At 58.9% G+C, this 18,129-nt stretch overlaps 1 protein-coding gene and 1 non-coding gene across 4 annotated transcripts; both read right to left on the reverse strand.

Annotated features, from left to right (window-relative positions):
* Positions 1–1,158: 1,158 nt before the first annotated feature.
* On the reverse strand, positions 1,159–12,992 carry TLE5 (TLE family member 5, transcriptional modulator). Of its 3 annotated transcripts, none has more exons than XM_059159419.1 (7): positions 12,924–12,992; positions 8,412–8,509; positions 5,620–5,683; positions 4,290–4,334; positions 3,720–3,782; positions 2,382–2,456; positions 1,159–2,297 (listed from the first exon to the last, which is right to left on the reverse strand). In XM_059159419.1, the coding sequence occupies exons 1-7, from the start codon at positions 12,975–12,977 to the stop codon at positions 2,076–2,078; spliced, it is 621 nt and encodes a 206-aa protein (XP_059015402.1). In that variant the 5' UTR covers positions 12,978–12,992; the 3' UTR covers positions 1,159–2,075. The 3 variants fall into 3 exon arrangements, with proteins under 3 accessions (XP_059015402.1, XP_059015401.1, XP_059015403.1); XM_059159418.1 differs by lacking the exon at positions 12,924–12,992 and adding an exon at positions 10,235–10,270; XM_059159420.1 differs by lacking the exon at positions 12,924–12,992 and adding an exon at positions 9,597–9,795.
* Positions 12,993–16,320: 3,328 nt separating this feature from the next.
* LOC131826228 (U6 spliceosomal RNA) lies at positions 16,321–16,427 on the reverse strand. Its single transcript, XR_009351483.1, has one exon. It is a non-coding gene; the product is annotated as a U6 spliceosomal RNA (small nuclear RNA).
* Positions 16,428–18,129: the final 1,702 nt, after the last annotated feature.

Genomic DNA, 18,129 nt, shown 5'->3' on the forward strand with positions numbered 1-18,129 from the left:
GCTTCTCTGGGTCAGCGAGCCGTGGGCAGGATGGCGAGACCCGGGTGTTGAGCAGAGCGGTGCCTCCCTCTTTTTCGTGGCTGCGTAGTGTTTTCCAGGCCTGCCATTCTGCTGTTGATGGGTGGTGGGTGGTTTCCGGGGGGAGGAAGTCAGGAGGGACAGCAGCTCTGAGCACCCTTGCCCCATGCCTTTGTGGAGGACCGGCAGGGTGGCTCTGGGGGGTGGACCCAGAGGGGAAGCGCTGGGTGCCAAACAGCCTTCCAAGAGGGTGTGACAGTTGGCGGTGTGAGTTTTTACTCCGAGTGTCCTGGGTGAGTTCTGGTTTTTGGCCCAAGGATAAGGGCTAGGCAGGGAGGGACCCCATCACACGGGCCTTTTTAGCGCTCGGGTTGCCGTGGAGGTGCCGTGGGACGCGGTGGGAGGCTGGTGGGACCCGCCCCGTCGTGCTCCCCCTCCTCTTCCCCTGCGAGCCATTTCCCCAGAGGGAAGCACTCCATCCCCACACCCCTGTGCCCTGGGTGCACCTTGAGAAGCCACTAGGTGGGGGGGGGGGGCAGGTGAGAATTTCTTGACTTTAGCAGAAGTCCGCAGGTGCCCAGGTCCTTGGGGTAAGGAATCCCAGACTGTTGGGCCTTATTCTCAGCCTGGCCCCCTGTCCTGGTGGGCAGCCTGAGGCATCTTGGCCCAGTGCCAAGCTCACTGGGGGTCTCTCCTTTCCTTCTGGCTCCCCAAGGTGGCCCAGCTGGGCTGCGGCAGGGAGACCACCGAGAGGTCCTCGAGGGTCAGGTTCAGCTGGGGGTGGGGGTGGGGGTGTCTGTGTTCTCAGATTTGGATGGATTCTGCAGTGTTGAAACCTTCTAAGGAAAGAGAAGACCACTTGGGAGCCCTCTGGCCTGGCGATCAGAGATCAGCTCTGCTCAGCTGCACGCACCTGGCCCTGGCTGGCTGGGTGACCTGGAGCCTCCAGGAGACCCTCTCTGGTCTGCGCATCAAGTTGGGGAGACAGACCACGCTGGCAAGGCGGACTCCGGGGGCGGGGAGGATCTCACTATCCAGTCCTATAAGGAGGAGCTCAGACATGAGGGAAGCCCCCTCCTCCCCTGGGAAGGGGGCACCGCGGCGGCAGCCCGCAACACAGAGGCAGGAACAAGGCAAACCAACCTTCTCACATCTTTATTTGAAAGGCACAGCTAAGCCCACCCTCCATACAGCATTCTGCCTTCTCTCCGCAGCGATCAAACGACTGAACACAACAAAAGCTGACAGTCTAAGAGGCTATATACAGACACAGGTGTGGGTGTTGCTTGTTTTTTTTTTTTTTAAACATTTTTCTGTCTTTTTTTTCTTTTTTTTTTTAATATCCCTTTTCTTAAAAGACAAGCTAGTATACTGGAAAAAGGAGAAAAAAAAATAAAATAAAAACCAAGACAACTTGAGTACCCTCATCTTTATTCGGGGAGGGGAGAAAGGGAATTCTGGGACGCCCGCCACCCCCACCCCTGCTCCTGGCTAGGCTCACTGTCTCCGCCCCCACTCTGGGAGAGGACAGGTGGGCGTGGGCTCTGGAACTAGCGGAGGAGGTGAGTGGGGAGGGGCGTGGGGTGCGGGGCGGGAGGGGGCAGCTAGCAGTGGTGTTTGCATGCAGTGCCAGGGTGGGAGGCTGGGGGGCGTGTGCCCTGAGGGGCCTGGCGGCCCTGCGGTCAGGTGCACGTTTGCGGAACAGGGCTGTGCAGAGGTGCTGGGCTTCTTGAGGCTTTGCTGTCTTCTGACCTGGCCTCCCATTTGTGCCTCCAGGCCTCAGCTGGCCTCCTGCGTGGAATGAGCGGGCATTCGCCCACTCAGGCTGCAGGGAAGGAGGATGAGGGAGGGCGGAGAGGAGAAAGGAGTCGGGGAGGCCGGGAGCTGGGGGTGTGAGCGAAGCTAGGGGTGGCGCGGGCAGGGCTAGGACCCCAGCAGGCGGCTACCATAAATACTACCACGTTCGGCCGAACCCGAGCTACACTGTGTCTTGCACTAAACATTCCTCTCTCTCCGTGTCTGTCTCCCCTCTGTCCCCCCCACCCTCCCTGTCCCCGCTAATCCGACTTCTCGCCGTCATCCTCCTGGTGGGTGTCCCCGTCATGCCCATTCTTGTCTTCCTTGGAGAGGTGGGCCTGGGAGCCCAGCGCGGACAGCGAGAGGAGGCCGGTGCCAGCGCTGACCGCGGGCAGCGAGGGCGGCTGCAGCCCCACGGGCAGTGGGGTCAGGGGCAAGGCCAGAGCCTGAAGCTGGGACAGCTGATGGGCTTGGAGCTGCTGCTGCAGGGCAGACGGGAGGGAAGCATGAGCTGCCTGGGCCTCCCACCCAAGACTCAAGACCCAAGACCCAAGACGCAGACATACCCGGATGATGGAGTTCAGCTCAGGAGCGGTGACCTGCTTAGCCCTCTCGATGGCTCCCAAGACCTGCTGCTGGTGCTGGAGGGGAGATGGGGTAAAGCGAGGAGCCAGGAGCTATATGCCCTGATCTCTGTGAGGGTTTGAGGCACAGAGCCCAGGGGAAAGCACCCCCCCCCACACACTATGGCTTTCCATCCCACCAGAAAACCCCTCCCTCCAGCCACTTCTGTTCACCAAGCCAGATTCGCAGAAGACTCAGAGGGACTGGTGCCAGATACTTAAGAAAACGCCATTGTGCGAGTCTGAGAGAAACCCTGGACCATGACCTATTCAATGCCAAGTACAAAGAAGTAAATGTACAGTGCACAACCTGGCCAACTGTACAGGGAAGTCTTGATCCTAAGAACTTACACATTGTGCTGAGATTTGTTAATCTAAGCTCCTCTCCTACTACAACTGGGGAAGGCCCAGTGGATTCTGGCAGTACAGGGTAAGAGTCTAGGTTCAGGACAGTCCTTCCTGGAGCAATCTGCCGCCCACACCCCAGCCCTCCCTATGAGTCCATCTCTCCTGCCCTCAGATGCCGGACTCTGCCAATCTCCCCTTTCGCCTTGCCTTCCAGGAAGCCCCTGTCATGAAAGGAAAGCACAAGTCTAGGTCTTCAGGGCCTCAAGAACCTCCTCCTCTAGGGTTTTCATAGTGTCCTTCTGGGCATGCAGGTCACCCGCAAGGACCCCAAGATAAAGTCAGGGATTAAGAGGAAACGATGAATAACAGACAGGAAACCTGGCGGAGGGCAGGAATGGCAGCACGGGGAATGCAGAGTGGACCTCACACCAAGACTCAAAATCCCAAAAAAACAAAAGCAAAGCTCGGCACGTGGTTCCCCAGGGCACACATGTCCCCGCGGTCTGTGTTGCACCTGCACGTGTCTGTCTGTCTGCAGACACGAGCTGAGCGCCCTCTCGACACACCTGGCCTCTGGTTTCTGGCCTAAGGCGGCTCACAGAGCCTGGCAAGCAAACCTCGGGCGGGTAAAAGGCAGAATCCAGAAGGGGAAAAAAAAAAATCTCAGTACGGTCTTGGGCATATCCGACATTTTTACCCGTGGAATGACTCACTCAGGCCGGGAACTCTACAGCAGAGTGAGGCCCCTCCCTCCAGCGCCCTGAACCCTGGGGTTTCTCCAGCCTGGGGATTCTTCTGTGTCTGGAAGGTCCACAGAGTGGAGGTGTGTGCCCCAGAAGCTGCTGGGGGGGGGGGGGGGGGGGAAGACAGGCCCTGGGGCAAGTTCATGGTCCAACTACCTCCTCTTCCCGGCAGCCCCAGGGCGCCACTCACCTCTTGGGAAAGGTAGGGTAGGACCTGGGCACAAATCCCATTTAGCCTCTTGACGATTTCAGCCTGTAACACACACACACACACACACACACACACACACGCCTCAGCCCAGGGCCGCAGCGGGGGCAGGTGCAGACCCGTCCCGAGAGGCCTGTGAGGTGCTCCCTCCGAGGAGGCCAACTCAGCCCAGGGTCAGACCAACACCCGGAGCCCACGGGCACTGGGTCAGCAGCCAAGGTGGGGTCCGAGGCCAGCTCTCAGCCCCACAGCTAAGAGGGCAGCTTGTGGGCAGGGGGGGGAGCGGCGGCAGGCAAAGAAAGGCCGGAGGGAGCGAAGCAATCTGGGAGCTGGCATGTCCCCCCCACCACTGCCAGCAAGGGGAGTAAGTGGGTAGGAAAGGTCTGGGCCCCCCCCTCAGGGAGGGAGAAACCTCCCAGGGAGGCCTGAGAAGCAACAGGGGGAGGGGCTGGGAAGGTCACAGGATCAGGTGCGGAGGCCTGACTGGACTTGGGGCACAGCCAAGGGGCCGGGCCCACCTGTCTGGGGTTGCAGGGGGTGGGGGGAGCATACCTGCTTGTGCATCTCAATGTTCAAGCCGTAGGACATCTCATAGTACTGCGTGGTGGAGAGACAGAGAAAGAGAAATGGGGGGGGGGGGGGAGACTGGGCTGTGTGACAGAGGGACAGAGACACACATGCCTGGGGGGCGAGAGCAGGAGGGCAAGCAGGAGTCCCCCACACCTGGAGCAGGAGCCCGGGCACCTGGCGGGGCTGCATGTGGGGGGCTTCGGGGCCCCAGCCAGGCCTGGTTCCCTGGTTTCTGGAATAACTATCCAGCCCCCTCTCCAACACACATACATTCCAGGACTCCTAATCTTTTATCTTTATGTGTCTTGTCTGCGGGTGGCCCCAGACTCCGGGGAAGTTTGCCTTCCTGGATATAAATAACCAGGATAAACGAAGCCTGCGGGGTCTGGCTCTGGGGTCAGCAGCCCCCCCTCACGCCCTAGATCTGACCCTACCTCCTCCCCTCCTCGAAAGCCCCTCGTGGTTTCCCCATCATCCCTGGGGGTGGGGCTGGGGAAGCCAAGTTCATTCCCAGGACTTTCTATGGTTTCTTCTCCTCTGCCCAGCAAGCTCCTACTCATTCTTCAAGACCCTAGCCTCAATGCCCCATCCTCCATGCAGCCTCCTGAGCAGGGTGCCCCCCCCCCCCCCCCCCCCGCCAAACACGCCCATCCTGGGTTGCTCTCTGTCCTAGCCCCAGCCCTCCAGAGCTAGGAGGGTCAGCGTCTGGCTCTGCCTCCCCCGCAGCCTGGGAGAGCTGGGCTCTGGGCTGGACTGAGGCAGGGGCTTTTTGCTGTAGAACTGCCACTGGTGGGTAGAAATCCCAGCAGGGGATTCTGGTATGGCTCACAGGCAGGGTCTCAGATGTCAAGCAAAGAATGCGGGTGTCACCCCTTCCCTCCCTCCAACCTCAAAGGATGTCAGCTTTCTGCCCGATGCCCCCCCAACCCCCAGGAGTCCTCGTTCTGAAGCTCGGGCAAGGAGGGGTTAAGGGCTGAGATGCCCGAACTGTGGGGGCAGGGAAGGATCCGGCTGCTACCCCAGTCAGTTCCTGGCTTTGGCTTACATGGCGGCTGCCTCCTCTGCTGCCAAGGACAGCCGGGGGACCTGGCAGGCCCAGGCTGCAACCCGGTGGTTTGGCACCTGGGCCACTGCCTGGGCTGGCAGCCAGGCCAGCAAGGCGGCCTCGGCCAAGCCCCAGGGGCCCAGCTGAATGGAGAGCAGACCCCGCAGCCTTGTCCATCCCACAGGAGGTGGCCAGGGTTCAGGCAGCTGCCAGGGCTGCAGGAGGGTCAGGGGTCTCCCCTCCCCTCCCCACGGGAGCCCAGCTTACCATCACATAATGACGCTGCATCTCTGACTTCTCGCTGGCCAGCTTGTCACATTCCAGCTTGAGGCTGAAAAAGAACAAGGGGAGAGGGACCAGGGGCCCGTTGTGCAGAGCAGGGGTGGGGGAGGCACAGAGCTTTGGCGATGCGAGGGGGCTGGGGGGCGCGGCTCAGGCTTCCTAGAACAGGCAGACTCCGGTTCAGCCAGGGACTCAAAGAAAACTCTTCCCTGTCCAGAGACTCGATGAGATCAGTCCTATTGGTGTCACCCTCATTTCCCGATGATGCAATGGATGCCCAGAGAGGCTGAGTAATTAGCTCAAGGTCACACAGCCAGAAAGCTGGCTTCCGAGGCCACAGTCCCAATCCCTGGGGAAAACTATCCAGCCAGGGAGGAAGGAACGGAAACCACAGAAGTGGGGAGAGGGTGGAGGGTGGAAGGCTGGGCTCTGGGTCGGGTTCACCAAGGAATCTCCAAGGGGGTCTGGTCCGTCTCGTAAGCCTTGATTGCACTAGGGGATAAAAGTTCCCACTGTTGGGAGCCGCAGGCCTTTCTCAGGCAGGGATGAGCTTAGGCCATTTCTCAAAGCCTACCCACCCCTGTCCCCAAGGAGAAGGGCAGAGAAAGACCTAGAAAGCTGACAGCACGGACTCAAGCCAGGCGCACTGGATTCAAAGGTCAGCCCAAACCCCTTGATGCTGTGTGGCTCTAAGCAAACCCCTCTACCTCTCTGTGCCCTGGTCTCTGCATCGCCAAGTACCAACCTCCCAGGGTGGGGTGGTGAGAAGGAAATGGATTAAGACAAGAAAATCTGGGGATGCCTGGGCAGATCAGTCGTTAAGCCTCTCTGCCTCTGGCTCAGGTCATGATTCCAGGGTACTGGGATCAAGCCCCGAGTTGGGCTCTCTGCTCAGCAGGAAGCCGCCTTCTCTCTCTCTCACTCCCCCTGCTTGTGTTCCCTCTCTGTCAAATAATAAAATCTTAAAAAAAAAAAAAAGATGAAAAAATCTTCTAGAACGATGCCTGGTATACAGCAAGCACCCAATAAATGCTTGGTCTTAAAGTCCTGCTAGGGGCCTGGCGCTTCACTCCACCAAGCTGACTTGTATGCCCAGAGTCAGAGATGAGCCATAGTTTCTGTTGCTGTGGACCCCCCCACCGTGAGTTTGTTTTCTCTCATTTTCTTTAAAAAACGCTATTTGTGGGGCGCCTGGGTGGCTCAGTGGGTTAAAGCCTCTGCCTTCGGCTCAGGTCACAATCCCAGAGTCCGCATTGGGCTCTTTGCTCAGCAGGGAGCCTGCTTCCTCCCCTCTCTCTCTGTCTGCCTCTCTGCCTACTTGTAATCTCTGTCTGTCAAATAAAATAAATAAAATCTTAAAAAAAAAAAAACGCTATTTGTTGACACCATTAGCAAAAAACAACAACAACAAAAACAACAAAACCCCAATCAGGCAATTTCAGCCCAAACTCTGAATTTCTGGCGCTTCTTAAGGGTCTGGCAAATCTTGGGTGTGCCCCCAACGCGGCAGGACCCCTCACTGTCCCAGAGAAACCCAGGCCCAGTGGATGGAGACCCCAAAGTTCAGAGAGGGTGTCTGGCTTCCCCAAAGTCACCCAGCACAGGACAGCACTCTGACTCGGAGCTACGGGACTGGACCCGCGCCAGTGCTCACTGAGATGGGCCTGGGCCAGGCTGGGAGCGAAGCATCCCCTGGAGGGGCTCAGAAGAGCCAAGTTCGCCAAGCCAAGTCCCTAACCAACCAGGGGCCCAGAATAAAGTTCATGGGGCCTTTCAACTGCCTGTGCCTCAGTTTCCCGGTCTGAAGAACGGGCACATTAACAGGACAACAAGGAAGACTGAACAAGAGAATGTCAGTTCAGTATTTAGGGCGTGGGGAGCACAACCAGTACCCCCCAAAAGGTGGGGTTTTTGAAAATTTATCTATAAATCTGTATCTTGTTATTTCTCTTTCTTCTCAGGAGAAAACCCAGGATCCTTCTTGGAACACTCTGGTGTTGGCAAACTGAGGTCCCGAGAGGGCCCAAGGCCCGGTGGGGAATTGTGACCGTGACCAAGGACTCCCTTCTGATTCCCAGGCACAGCCCCCCGACTCTGTAACAGAGCCTTGAGAATCTGCATTCTTCAACCCAGAGATTGGCTGCAAACCTGAGTCTGCCCCTTCTCTGCTGTGCAGCCCCCAGAAAATCTCTAACCTCTCTGGGCTTAAATTTCTCTAACAGTGAGATGAAAATAATGCTAGGTCCTTCCCCTCAGCTCTGGCACGTGGCAAGCCCTTTACAACGCGAGAACCTTAAATTATGGAGGAAGAGCCGCCTCTGAGAATCTGTTAGGACTTTGAGAATCTGTTAGGACGCCAGGAACTCCTTCTCCAAAACTACGAAGAAAGATTTTAACAGGCTACAGAGGGTTTTCTTTTGGGGGTGGGACATGGCAAGGTCCATCCATTCCCCAACTTCTTGGGAGGTCTTTTAACCAAGGGGGACTGGGGGGAGGGGCGGTGGGCTGGGGAGAGGAACTCTGAAGCCACACAGATAGCGGAGTCTCTGGGCAAATAATTGTAACTTTTTACGCCTCAGTGTTCTTACCTGTCAAATGGGCTGCCTTGAGGTCTATGCGAGTTTAATATTAGAACGTGCTCACGGCAGGGCCTACCACATAATAGGACGCTCTCTACCTACATTTTTTTCAGATGTGAGTATGTAGCTGTGGCCACAACCTCCCCTCCAGGCTGGGGGGTGGGCCGTCCACCATGCCCGCTGGGGGCCCCTGCTCACCTGTGGTACTGAGCCTGCAGCAGCTGAAACTCGTCTTTGATGCGGTCGCAGGAGTCCGAGGTGGTGAATTTGAGTTGCTGGGGTAGGTGAGACGAGCCCTGCGGGGCGGGGGAGCGGCCCCGGTCAGGGCCAGGCGGGGCGGGGCGACCCCCAAGGCAGGGGCCAGTCGGCGCAGCTGCAGCGCGGCCCCCCCTCTCGCCCCACTTCCCGGGCCCGTGTTTACAGCCCCTGGCGCGGCCCCCGCCCTCGCTTCCTGCCCCCGCCTCTCCCGGGGGAAGGCGAGGGGGTGGGTGCGCCCGGAGCCGCCTCGTTCCCCGCCACCTCCAGGCTGTGGGGGTGCGTTTTAAGGTCCGCCCTTGGTGGGGGGCAGCGTGCGCCCTCTACCGCCCCTCCAGAGCGCTGGGGGGGGTGCACATCCGAGAACCCCAAGTGCCTCTGCGAGGGGGGAGAAGGCGTCCTAGAGTCCCCCTCCCCAAGTTGGTGGGGGCGCAAGGCCTCCCCGCAAAGTCGCCTTGGGGAAGGATCCTCTCCCAGCGCCCCAAATTACCCGAGGGGGGCCTCCACCCCAGATTCCCAGCACCCTTCTTCCCGGCCGCGCTCTTCCGGGAGGGGTGCGCCTCGGATCTCCCCCCACTCCCAGGCCCCAAAACCAGCTGCGGTGCTCGAGGTGCCCGGTGGGGCTCCCCGGGTGCCCCAGGCCCGAGGCCAAGGCCGCCCGAGGCCCGGCCTGGCTGGGGTGGGGGGGGTAAGCATGCCCCAGGGGCTGGGGGAGGGGGAATCCGGGCCGGGAGCTGGAGGGGACCGGGCCTGAGAACTAGGGGGCGAATCCGGGTCGCGAGCTGGGAGAGGGACCGGGACCTACGGGGCGTCGGTGGGGGAGAGCCCGGGTGGTGGGGGCGGGGGAGTAGCGCTGGGCCGGGAGCTGGAGGGGACCCGGCCCAGGAGTTGGGGGAGGCGCCGAGTAGGGAGCCGGCGGGTGTGGGGAGGGGGGGCGGATGGCCCGGCTGGGAACTGGGGTGCCAGGCGCCGACCTGGGGGAGGTCCGCGGGGCCCGGACCCGGGCGGGGGGACGGGGAGGAATGGCCCGCACGAGAACTGGGGGTGCCAGGCGCGGACCTAAGGGGGATGCCGGGCCCGGACCTGGGGGTGGGGGTTGGGGGCGCCGGGCCGGCGGGCCCCGCTTACCGAATGCCTGCTTTGTGGAAACATCATGTCAGTCGCGGCGGGGGGCGCGGGTTGCGCCCCGGCTCGGGAGGCTCGGGGCGCCGGGCGGCCGCGCCTTTGTCCCGGCGCCGATCGGCAGCTCCCGGGGCCGCCGCCGCCGCCTCCCGCGCCCGGCCTCGCCCGCTTCCTGCGCCCCCTCCCCGCGCGCCCGGCCCCGGCGCGCCCCGGGCCCCGCTTCCTGCGCGCCCGGCGCCCCTCCCCGCCCCTCCCCGCCGCCCGCCTCCCCGCACGCCCGGCCGCCGCTCCTATTGTCTAATGGCGGCGACGCCGGCAGTGGCCGCGGCCTCGGCTGCGCGGAGGCTCCGGCTCCACCTGCTGCCGCCGCCGCCGCCGCCGCCGCCGCCGCCGCCGCTGCTGCTTCCCGGGCCCCGTGCGCGCCGCCGAGGGGGGCGCGCGCCCGGGGAGGCCTGCGGATCCCCACCCAGCCCGCCTCCCCCGCCGGCCAGCGCGGTGACCTTGGGCACGGCGCGCCCCGCCCCGGGGCCGCGGCCCCTCCCGGCGGGGTGGGCCCGGGCCGCCGCCGGGCCTCGGTTTCCCCGTCCGGCAGAGAAAGGGCCCGGCCGCCCCCATCGAAACCGCCGACTCAGTCATGGCGCGACCTGGACGAGTGCCAGGGACATGCTCTGTAACCTTGGCTCGCCGGCTGTTTTCTCTCCGAGCCTCGGTTTCCTCTCCTGCAGAAAGGCCGCGGTAACCCCGCCGACCTCGCGGGCGCCGGCCCTTCGACACGCATGGATTGAGCGCCTACTGTGTGCCAGGCCCTGCCCCGAGACCTGGGGGTGGCATGGGGGTGGGGGGTATAAAGTCCCAGCGGCCCCCGGGGGCCGAGATGACAGGAGACACACAAATGCACAGGCCAAAATCCCCGGCAGGTCAGCGGGTGGTAACGGCTCTGGGGCATATGAGGCAGCACGGAGGTCAAGAGGCCAAGAGGCCTCCTGGACCTGAAGGTGAGAGAGAGCCCCCGCCAGGGGTGGGGGCAGGGGAGGCTTAGTCAAGGAGGCAGGCATAGCAAGTGCAAGGGCCCTGAGGCAGCTCGGGGAGCCAGGGCCAGCAGCTTCATGCCTTGGCCCAGGGGGCCTGCACTCAGAAGGGTCTGTGCTTGGGTTCATGACCTGCCCTTGTGGGCTGGAAATTCCTTAGTTTTTGAACAAGGGGTCTGGCGGTTTTGTCCTCCATTGGGCCCAGCGAATTCTGTGGCTGGTGCCAGGGGCATGAGCAATGATGTAGGGCTTTGGGGAGTGGGGGGAGACTTGGGCTTTTACTCCAAGAGAGGCAGGGAAGCGGAAGCCCTGGACAGGGCCCGGCCCAGCCGGGATTTTGATAGGATCTGTCTTGCTGCCATGTGGAGCGCAGGCCCCAAAGAAGCTGGTGAAGGAATGTGCAGTTAACCCGGCAAAGGCTAAAGGCAATCTCTTAATTACCACCACCATCGCCATCATTATCAGTTCCGCCGCGTGCCCCCCCCCCCCTCCTCCCCGTGCGTATGACTTCTTTGGGCCTTGGGTTTTCCGGAACTGTGAAACAGAGAGTTAGGACCCCAGATACCCTTCCTGGGCAGATGAAAGGCTGCACAGGAATGAGATGAATATGCAAAATTTAAGGTTCCTCCTACCCCCCCCCCCCGCTCCCCCCAAACAAAACCCTTCCAGATAAATGCTACTTGGATGTTTTTTAAAATAAAAATTCCTACAAAAAGATAAAAAATCATGAGCAGAATATCAGTGTGTTAATTGAAGATGGCACCCGATGGGGGCAAAGATAAGAAGAAAAATGTGGGTCCCCCTCGTCCCGATGCCATAAGAAAAGAAAGGAAAACCTTTTTGGAAAGTTCTTCAGTATTCCTATTGGGTTCTGGAACACGCAGGCCCCGCAAATTGTACCAGAGTCCCTGAAGCAGATGGGCTATCAAATTTTGGGGCAAGGCAAAATGAAAATTCAGGGTCTCCTGTTGGAAAGTTATTAGGAATTTAGGAATTTTGAGATGTTGACAAGAGCATTAAACAGAGTTCAGGTCCTGTGGGACAGCATGAGTCCCCATGCCACATACCCTTTCTCCTGGGACACCCTTTTTCAGCCCGTGTCTGAGCCTGACGTCGTATTTAGCCATTTGGGGACCAAACTCTCCCATTTTTGCAGACCCCAGGCGAGGCTGGCAGAGGGTGGCAGTGGCGGAGCCGGACACAAGAGACTGCCCCCGCCCCCCTGCCCCGCCTAATGTGGGGTCAGGGCTGGGCCTCTCTGCAGGCAGACAAGGCCCAGAATTGTGTCCCGGACCATGAGTAGGATTCAACCAATCAACCTCACATGACTTGACTATGTCCCAGGCTCTGCTTTAAGGATTCGGACCGTTTGAAAGACGGGGAAAGGCAGGCGCCACAAGGTAGAGACCTGGCCAAAATCACACAGCTGGAAGGTGACAGGGCCAGGGTGTAAAAGTCAGGTTCGGGTGACTGGGTGGCTCAGTCAGTTGGGCGGCTGCCTTCGGCTCAGGTCACGATCCCAGGGTCCTGGGATTGAGTCCCACATCGGGCTCCCTGCTCAGCTGCGGGGGGAGTCTGCTTCTCCCTCTATCTCTGCTGCTCCTCCTGCTTGTACTCTCTTTATGTCAAATAAATAAATAAAATCTTAAAAAAAAAAAAAAAAGTCGGGTCCTTGGGTCTTTAGCCCTGGGTGACACAGCTCCTCCAGGTAGGGCATGAAGCCGGGGCATAGTGGGGTATGTCGGTATGAGGGCCAGACGGCTGGAGGAAGCAGGACCCTGCATTCTGGACTGAGACGTTGGCTTTTTGCATGGAAGGCACTAGGGAGCCATGGAAGGTTTTAGAGCAGAGTGTCTCCGTCAGCCTCTGCACATCTGGCATTCTGGCCCAGCTCTTTCTCTGTGAGGGCCCATCCTGGGCACTTGGGGTGTTGAGCCGCATCCCCAGCACCGCCCCCCCCCCCCGCACCCCGCTCCTGGCACGGAGCCCAGTCTTGACAAGCAGAAGCGTGTGCAGACGTCGCTGAGTGTCCCTGGGGGCCAACTCACCCCCATCTGAGAAGCCCTGGCTTAGAGCAGCACCGAGGGTCTGCCAGGCAAAAGGCGCTGCTGGTTGCCAGAATGGAGGAAGGCAAGGCAGGAGGCGGGCGATGGGGTAGGACGCCCCGCACTGGGGTTCAGGAGAGGGGCCAGGCCCGGCTGGGCCACTGCGGGGAGGCGCGGTGGGTGAGGGCAAGGCAGGGAGACCAGGACGGAACGGTCTTGACTAGATAATTAATACAGGGGGTTTGGGGCTCGTGTCTTACTGTGTCCGGCAGCATGCCCCTCGGCTCCCGCCGCCCCCGACTCCGGGCCTGCATCCTGCTTCCAGGGCCCTATCTGGGAGCAAGGCGGGGCGGGGATCTGTCTCACGGATCCAACCGTCTGAGACCAGGCTTGCAGCCTGCTTACAAATGAGCACAGGGCCCCACAGGCTCCGGGGCAGAGCCAGGCACTGGCTGGTGCGTGATGGATGGACTGCGGCGTCATTAATCACAGGCTGGGGAGGAAACAGGTGGCCACCGGCGGCTCGGCTGGGGACCTCCCTCTGGTGGGCCTGGTGGGGCAGGGGCCTCAGCTGTCCGGGCTCTGGGTTTGAGCCTCTGGCCTGCCGCAGCCAGGCTTGGTGGCTGGGGGCGGTGTGAGTCGCCCACCCCATGCTTCCCCCTCCCTCCCCACGTCCACGTGGGGCTCTTCCTCCTTCCCTCCCTCCCTAAGGATCTGCTGCACCTTCCGGGTACCAAGTAGGGTTCTAAGTGGAGGTTTAGGGCGCTGACTAGGGAGGAAGAAAACCCCTCCCCCTGCAGAGCTAACAGGCCTTAAAAACTTGACTCAAGTCCTGTCTGTCTGTCCTCAGCCTGCAGCCCTCCAGGACTCCGACCTCCCTGGGATAAAAGCCCCCAGGACCCTGCTTCAGCTGGTTCATCCTCTCCCTACGTTCCTCTCCTCTTGGTCTCCCTCACTCACTCTGCTCTAGCCGGGCCTCCTTGCTGTGCCTCCCACACGCCAGGCCTCGTCCTGCCGCAGGGCCTTTGCGTGGGCTCCTTCCTTTGTTCCAATAGGCATCTCCAAATGTGTTTTGGCCAGTTCCTTCCGTGAGGCCTCCTTGTGACTTCCCGACTTAATTCTGGGAGGGCTGGGACTAGGGTAAGTGCCCTTCCTGGTGAGAAACTTCCTTCAGGCATAAAGTCGAAGGGGCCACCAAAAATCTCCATCCATGAGACACACTATTTTAGGGCAATCTATTTTTCTGGATTGTGGTAAAATAGCCATAAAATTCACCATTAGAGACATTTAATCCATTCACCATGTTGTGCAGTGATCATCTCTACCTAGATCCAGAACATTCCGTCACCCCAAAAAGAAGCTCCATCCCCATCAGCCATCCCCTCCCCAGCCCCCAGCCCCCACGAGCCCCCTTCCTGTCCGTGGAGGAGCCTGGACGTGTCACACGCGTGGACTCACACCCCGTGTGGCCTCCTGTGTCTGCTTCCCACGTCTCTCACCCCCCCTGCTCCCGGCGGAGAGACCTCCTCGGCGGGGGTGCGCAGGCCGTGCTTGTCCATCCACCAGCTGACGGACACTGGGGCCGTTCCCACTTTGGGGTCCTGTGAATCCTGTGGCTGTTTGTTTCTGTCTTTACGGGGATGAATCATTTCATTTCTCTTGGCTATACATGCAGAAGTGGGATTGCTGGGTCGCCATGGTAATTCTGCTTTCAATAGTGAGGACCGGCTCACCTGTTTCCCCGCAGGGTGGCCCGTCTCCAGCCCTACTCCGCCCCCCAGGCTGGCAGGCAGGTTAGATTTCTCCACATCTTTGCCAACACTTGCTGTTTCCTTTTTGTTTTTATTTATTTTTTTATTTTTAAAAAATGGTTTATTTATTTATTTATTTGACAGAGAGAGAGTAAGAGAGCCCAAGCAGGGGGAGCCGCAGAGAGAGGGAGAAGCAGGCTCCCCTCGGAGCAGGGAGCCCGAGGACCCTGAAATCACGACCTGAGCAGAAGGCAGTCGCTTAACCAAGGGAGCCACCCAGGTGCCCCGTGTTTTATTTTTATTTTTTAAAAAATAAATATAAATATTTTAAAAATATATATTTAACATATATTAGGGTATATATATATAAAGATCTAAATAATATGTATAAAATAAAATAAATATTTTATTTACTTATTTGTGAGAGAGAAAGAGAAAAACCAAAAGCAGGGGGAGTGGGAGAGGGAGAAGCAGGCTCCCCACTAAGCGGGAAGCTGGATGCGGGGCTCAATCCCAGGACCCCGGGATCATGATCTCCGCCAAAGGCAGATGCTTGACCAACTGAGCCACCCAGATGCCCCGTTGTCCTCTTTTATTTTAATTTTTTTTATTTTTCTAAAGGCTTTTATGTATTTATTTGACAGACAGAGATCCCAAGTAGGCAGAGAGGCAGGCAGAGAGAGAGGGGGAAGCAGGCTCCCTGCTAAGCAAAGAGCCCAATGCGGGGCTCAATTCCAGGACCCTGAGATCCTGACCTGAACCGAAGGCAGAGGCTTAATCCACTGAGGTGCCCCTGTTGTCCTCTTAAAAAAATATATACAATAACCATTTTAGTGGGTGTAGAGTGGTATCTCATTGCGGTTTGACTTGCGTCCGGCAATATCTGAACAAATCAAAGTTAATGGAGAAATGTCCATGATGAACAAAATTTCAAAATTTTATTTATTTTTTAAAAGATAGTTATTTGGCAGAGAGAGAGTGGGGAGCAGCAGAGGGAGAGGGGGAAGCAGGCTCCCCACTGAAGAGGCTTCACTGACTAAGCCACCCAGGTGCCCCTTTAATGTTCACTAAGTACCAAAAGCAGGTAAACTGTTCAGATCCATGAGCGACCCCCTGGACCCCAGTGGGTCCAGCTTCGCAAATACACTGAGAATCAAGTTGTCCCCGACTCTGTCCCCACTGGGTCATGGGATCTGGGGTCCACTCTCTGGGCCCTGCTTGTGGCTCCCGCTCTGCTCCTGGCCTGGGCCCTCTCTCCAAGAGCCTGCTTCCCTTTCCTGGAGAACGGTGTTTGGAAACTGAGAACCAAGAACGGGGAGCTGGGTGAGCTCGGTCTTCGGGGATTAGCTGTTCCCGGACGTCTCCGGGGAGCAGAGGGGAGTTCACGGGTCCACACGCTCCTATTCTCCCTCGACGACCTGCCTGTCAATGTCAGTCATCTTTTGATTTTATCTGTTGTCCATCATGTGGTTAAGGACCATCTCTGCGGCCACCGGCCACTGACTGTATTATCTGTTGCCCACTGGCCGTCCCTCTGTCCCTTGGCTGTCTGTCTTGGGAACAGCGAGTTCCCACTGCTCACTGCAGTCCTACTGCCCGGCCCCAGGATGAGTCCTACCCTCCCTTCGGTAGTCTCACCCCTTCTCCGGCAGGGGGTCGAGGCTCCGAGGGAGCGTCTGGAGCACAGAGACGAGGCGGCGTCCCTCCCTGGGTCCCTCCTAGGTTTCATGACTTTCTTTCCTTTTGACCAAATACCTGATTTTGCTGTGAGATTCTCACGGAAGGAAAACGAAATGAATATTTATCGCATCCATTTCATTATACCATGTATCGTAATGGGCCGTTTAGTGAAAAATAAAGAAACCTATAATTTTTGGCTTAAATTTTTTTTTTTACTTAAATTTTTAAAAATGTGGAACATTTCATGTGTCTGTGTGACGTTCCTGGGCAGGGGCCCTGCTGATCTTCCCTATATCAGTCCGGTGTTAGTGTGTGTGTTGCCGAAGAGAGCGCCCTGATGTACCTACAGCGAGACCCAGAGTTCTCCCCGCGGTCCCCAAGGCCCCTCAGCACACCACCCGTCCCCTCTCTGCCTTCCCCTCCTGCCTTTCTCTGCCTCGCTCACCCTGTTCCAGCCACTCGGATCCCTTTGCTGTTCCTCCAACCCACCAGGTACAGTCCTGCCCCAGGGCCTTTGCACCAGCTGTTCCTGATACCTGGGAGCCTCTTCCTCTTGAGATCACCTCGGGCACCCACACCTCCTCACGCAGGCCGCCGTGATCCTCCGTAAAATAGCCTGACTTGCATTCAGTCCCCTGTCTCTATATTTCTTTCTCTTTTTTTTTTTCTGTCTCTATATTTCTTTCTTTTTTTTTTTTTTTTCTGTCTCTATATTTCTTGATAGGAACAGCTAGCTCTGTCTTGACATTTTCCTGTATGTGTTTACTGTCTCCTCCATGAGGTCAGCTCCCCAAGCGGGGGGTTGAAGCTTTTTCATTCCCCGCACAGAGCCTGTCACACAGTAGGTGCTCAGTGAGTCTTGATCGATAGAAGATCATCTTCCTCAGGATGAGGCCTCGCAGCAAAGCCGGCTGAGTCTCGGTCAGCCTAGGCTGCCCGCCCCCTCCACCCGCTCCCCCGGCTGTAACCGAGCGCCGTAGCCCGCCTGCTCGTCAACTGTAAACTGATTTCTCACCATTTGGAGCCTGGAGAGTCCATGATCAAGGTGCCTGTGGCCGGTGAGGTTGGTGGAAAACTCAGTCCCCAGGGGGTTCTGCCTGCAGGACACGTTTGGCAACATCTGGGGACCTCTGTGGTTGTCCCCCTGGTCCGGGCTCCTGGCATGACAGGGGTGGGGCCCGAGACACCGTTCGGCCCTCCCGCAGCCTGGTGTGCGCCCCAGAGAGGGATCCTGCCGGTGTCGGCGGCACTGGAGTGGGGTCCTTGTGGTTCTAGGGAGAGCCAAATGGCAACTGAGCGAAGGGGGCTGTGGGGCGGGGCGGGGCGGGGCGGGGCGGGGGCTTCTTTCCAGGAGAGTTTATGACAGTGGAACTGACCTTGGCTGTGGGCTGGAGGTTGGTGGGGAGTGCTTCCCCCAAAATGAAGGGCGTGGGGGTTACGTAGGTGACAAGTGATGGGCTGGAAGAGATGGCTCGTGCCAAGGCCCAGGGGCAGCAGGAGGGCCTGGAGAGGAGTGGGCAGGGGGCCAGAGAGAGGAGGAGACGGGGTTGACAGGAGAGGAGGGGACAGGCCACTCAGGAACTTGGACACTGCATTCCTTTGGAGGCTGCTGGGGAGCCACGGAAGGTTTTCAGGTGTCAGGAGGGCAACACGGTCCCTCTGGCTTTCGAAACCTCCCTCTGGCTGCTTCCAGGAGAGCAGGACGCAGGGAGCGGGGCCATCAGGACTTCCGCGGGTCCCTGCCCCCACATAATACATTAAAGATGGTGTTTCATGACAGCATCCGAATATACACGGAAGCAGCCCAGGGCGGATGTGTGATGATAGACTCACGATTACCGTCTTCACTGTTGCCTCCGATTCTGGAGGAAATGAAAGCGTTTTCATAGGCCCCTAAATTCTTATGAGCCCCGGGCACTGCCTCGTGGACCTGCTGGGCCGGCAGGAAGAGCGCCCGGAGAGCAGAGGGGAGCGGGTTGCTGGGGGGGTGGCACAGGGCACAGGGAAGGGCCGGGGTCATGGAGATTCAGTGCGT

The sequence above is a fragment of the Mustela lutreola genome, chromosome 2 (assembly GCF_030435805.1).
Source record: "Mustela lutreola isolate mMusLut2 chromosome 2, mMusLut2.pri, whole genome shotgun sequence".
Lineage (NCBI taxonomy): Eukaryota > Metazoa > Chordata > Mammalia > Carnivora > Mustelidae > Mustela > Mustela lutreola.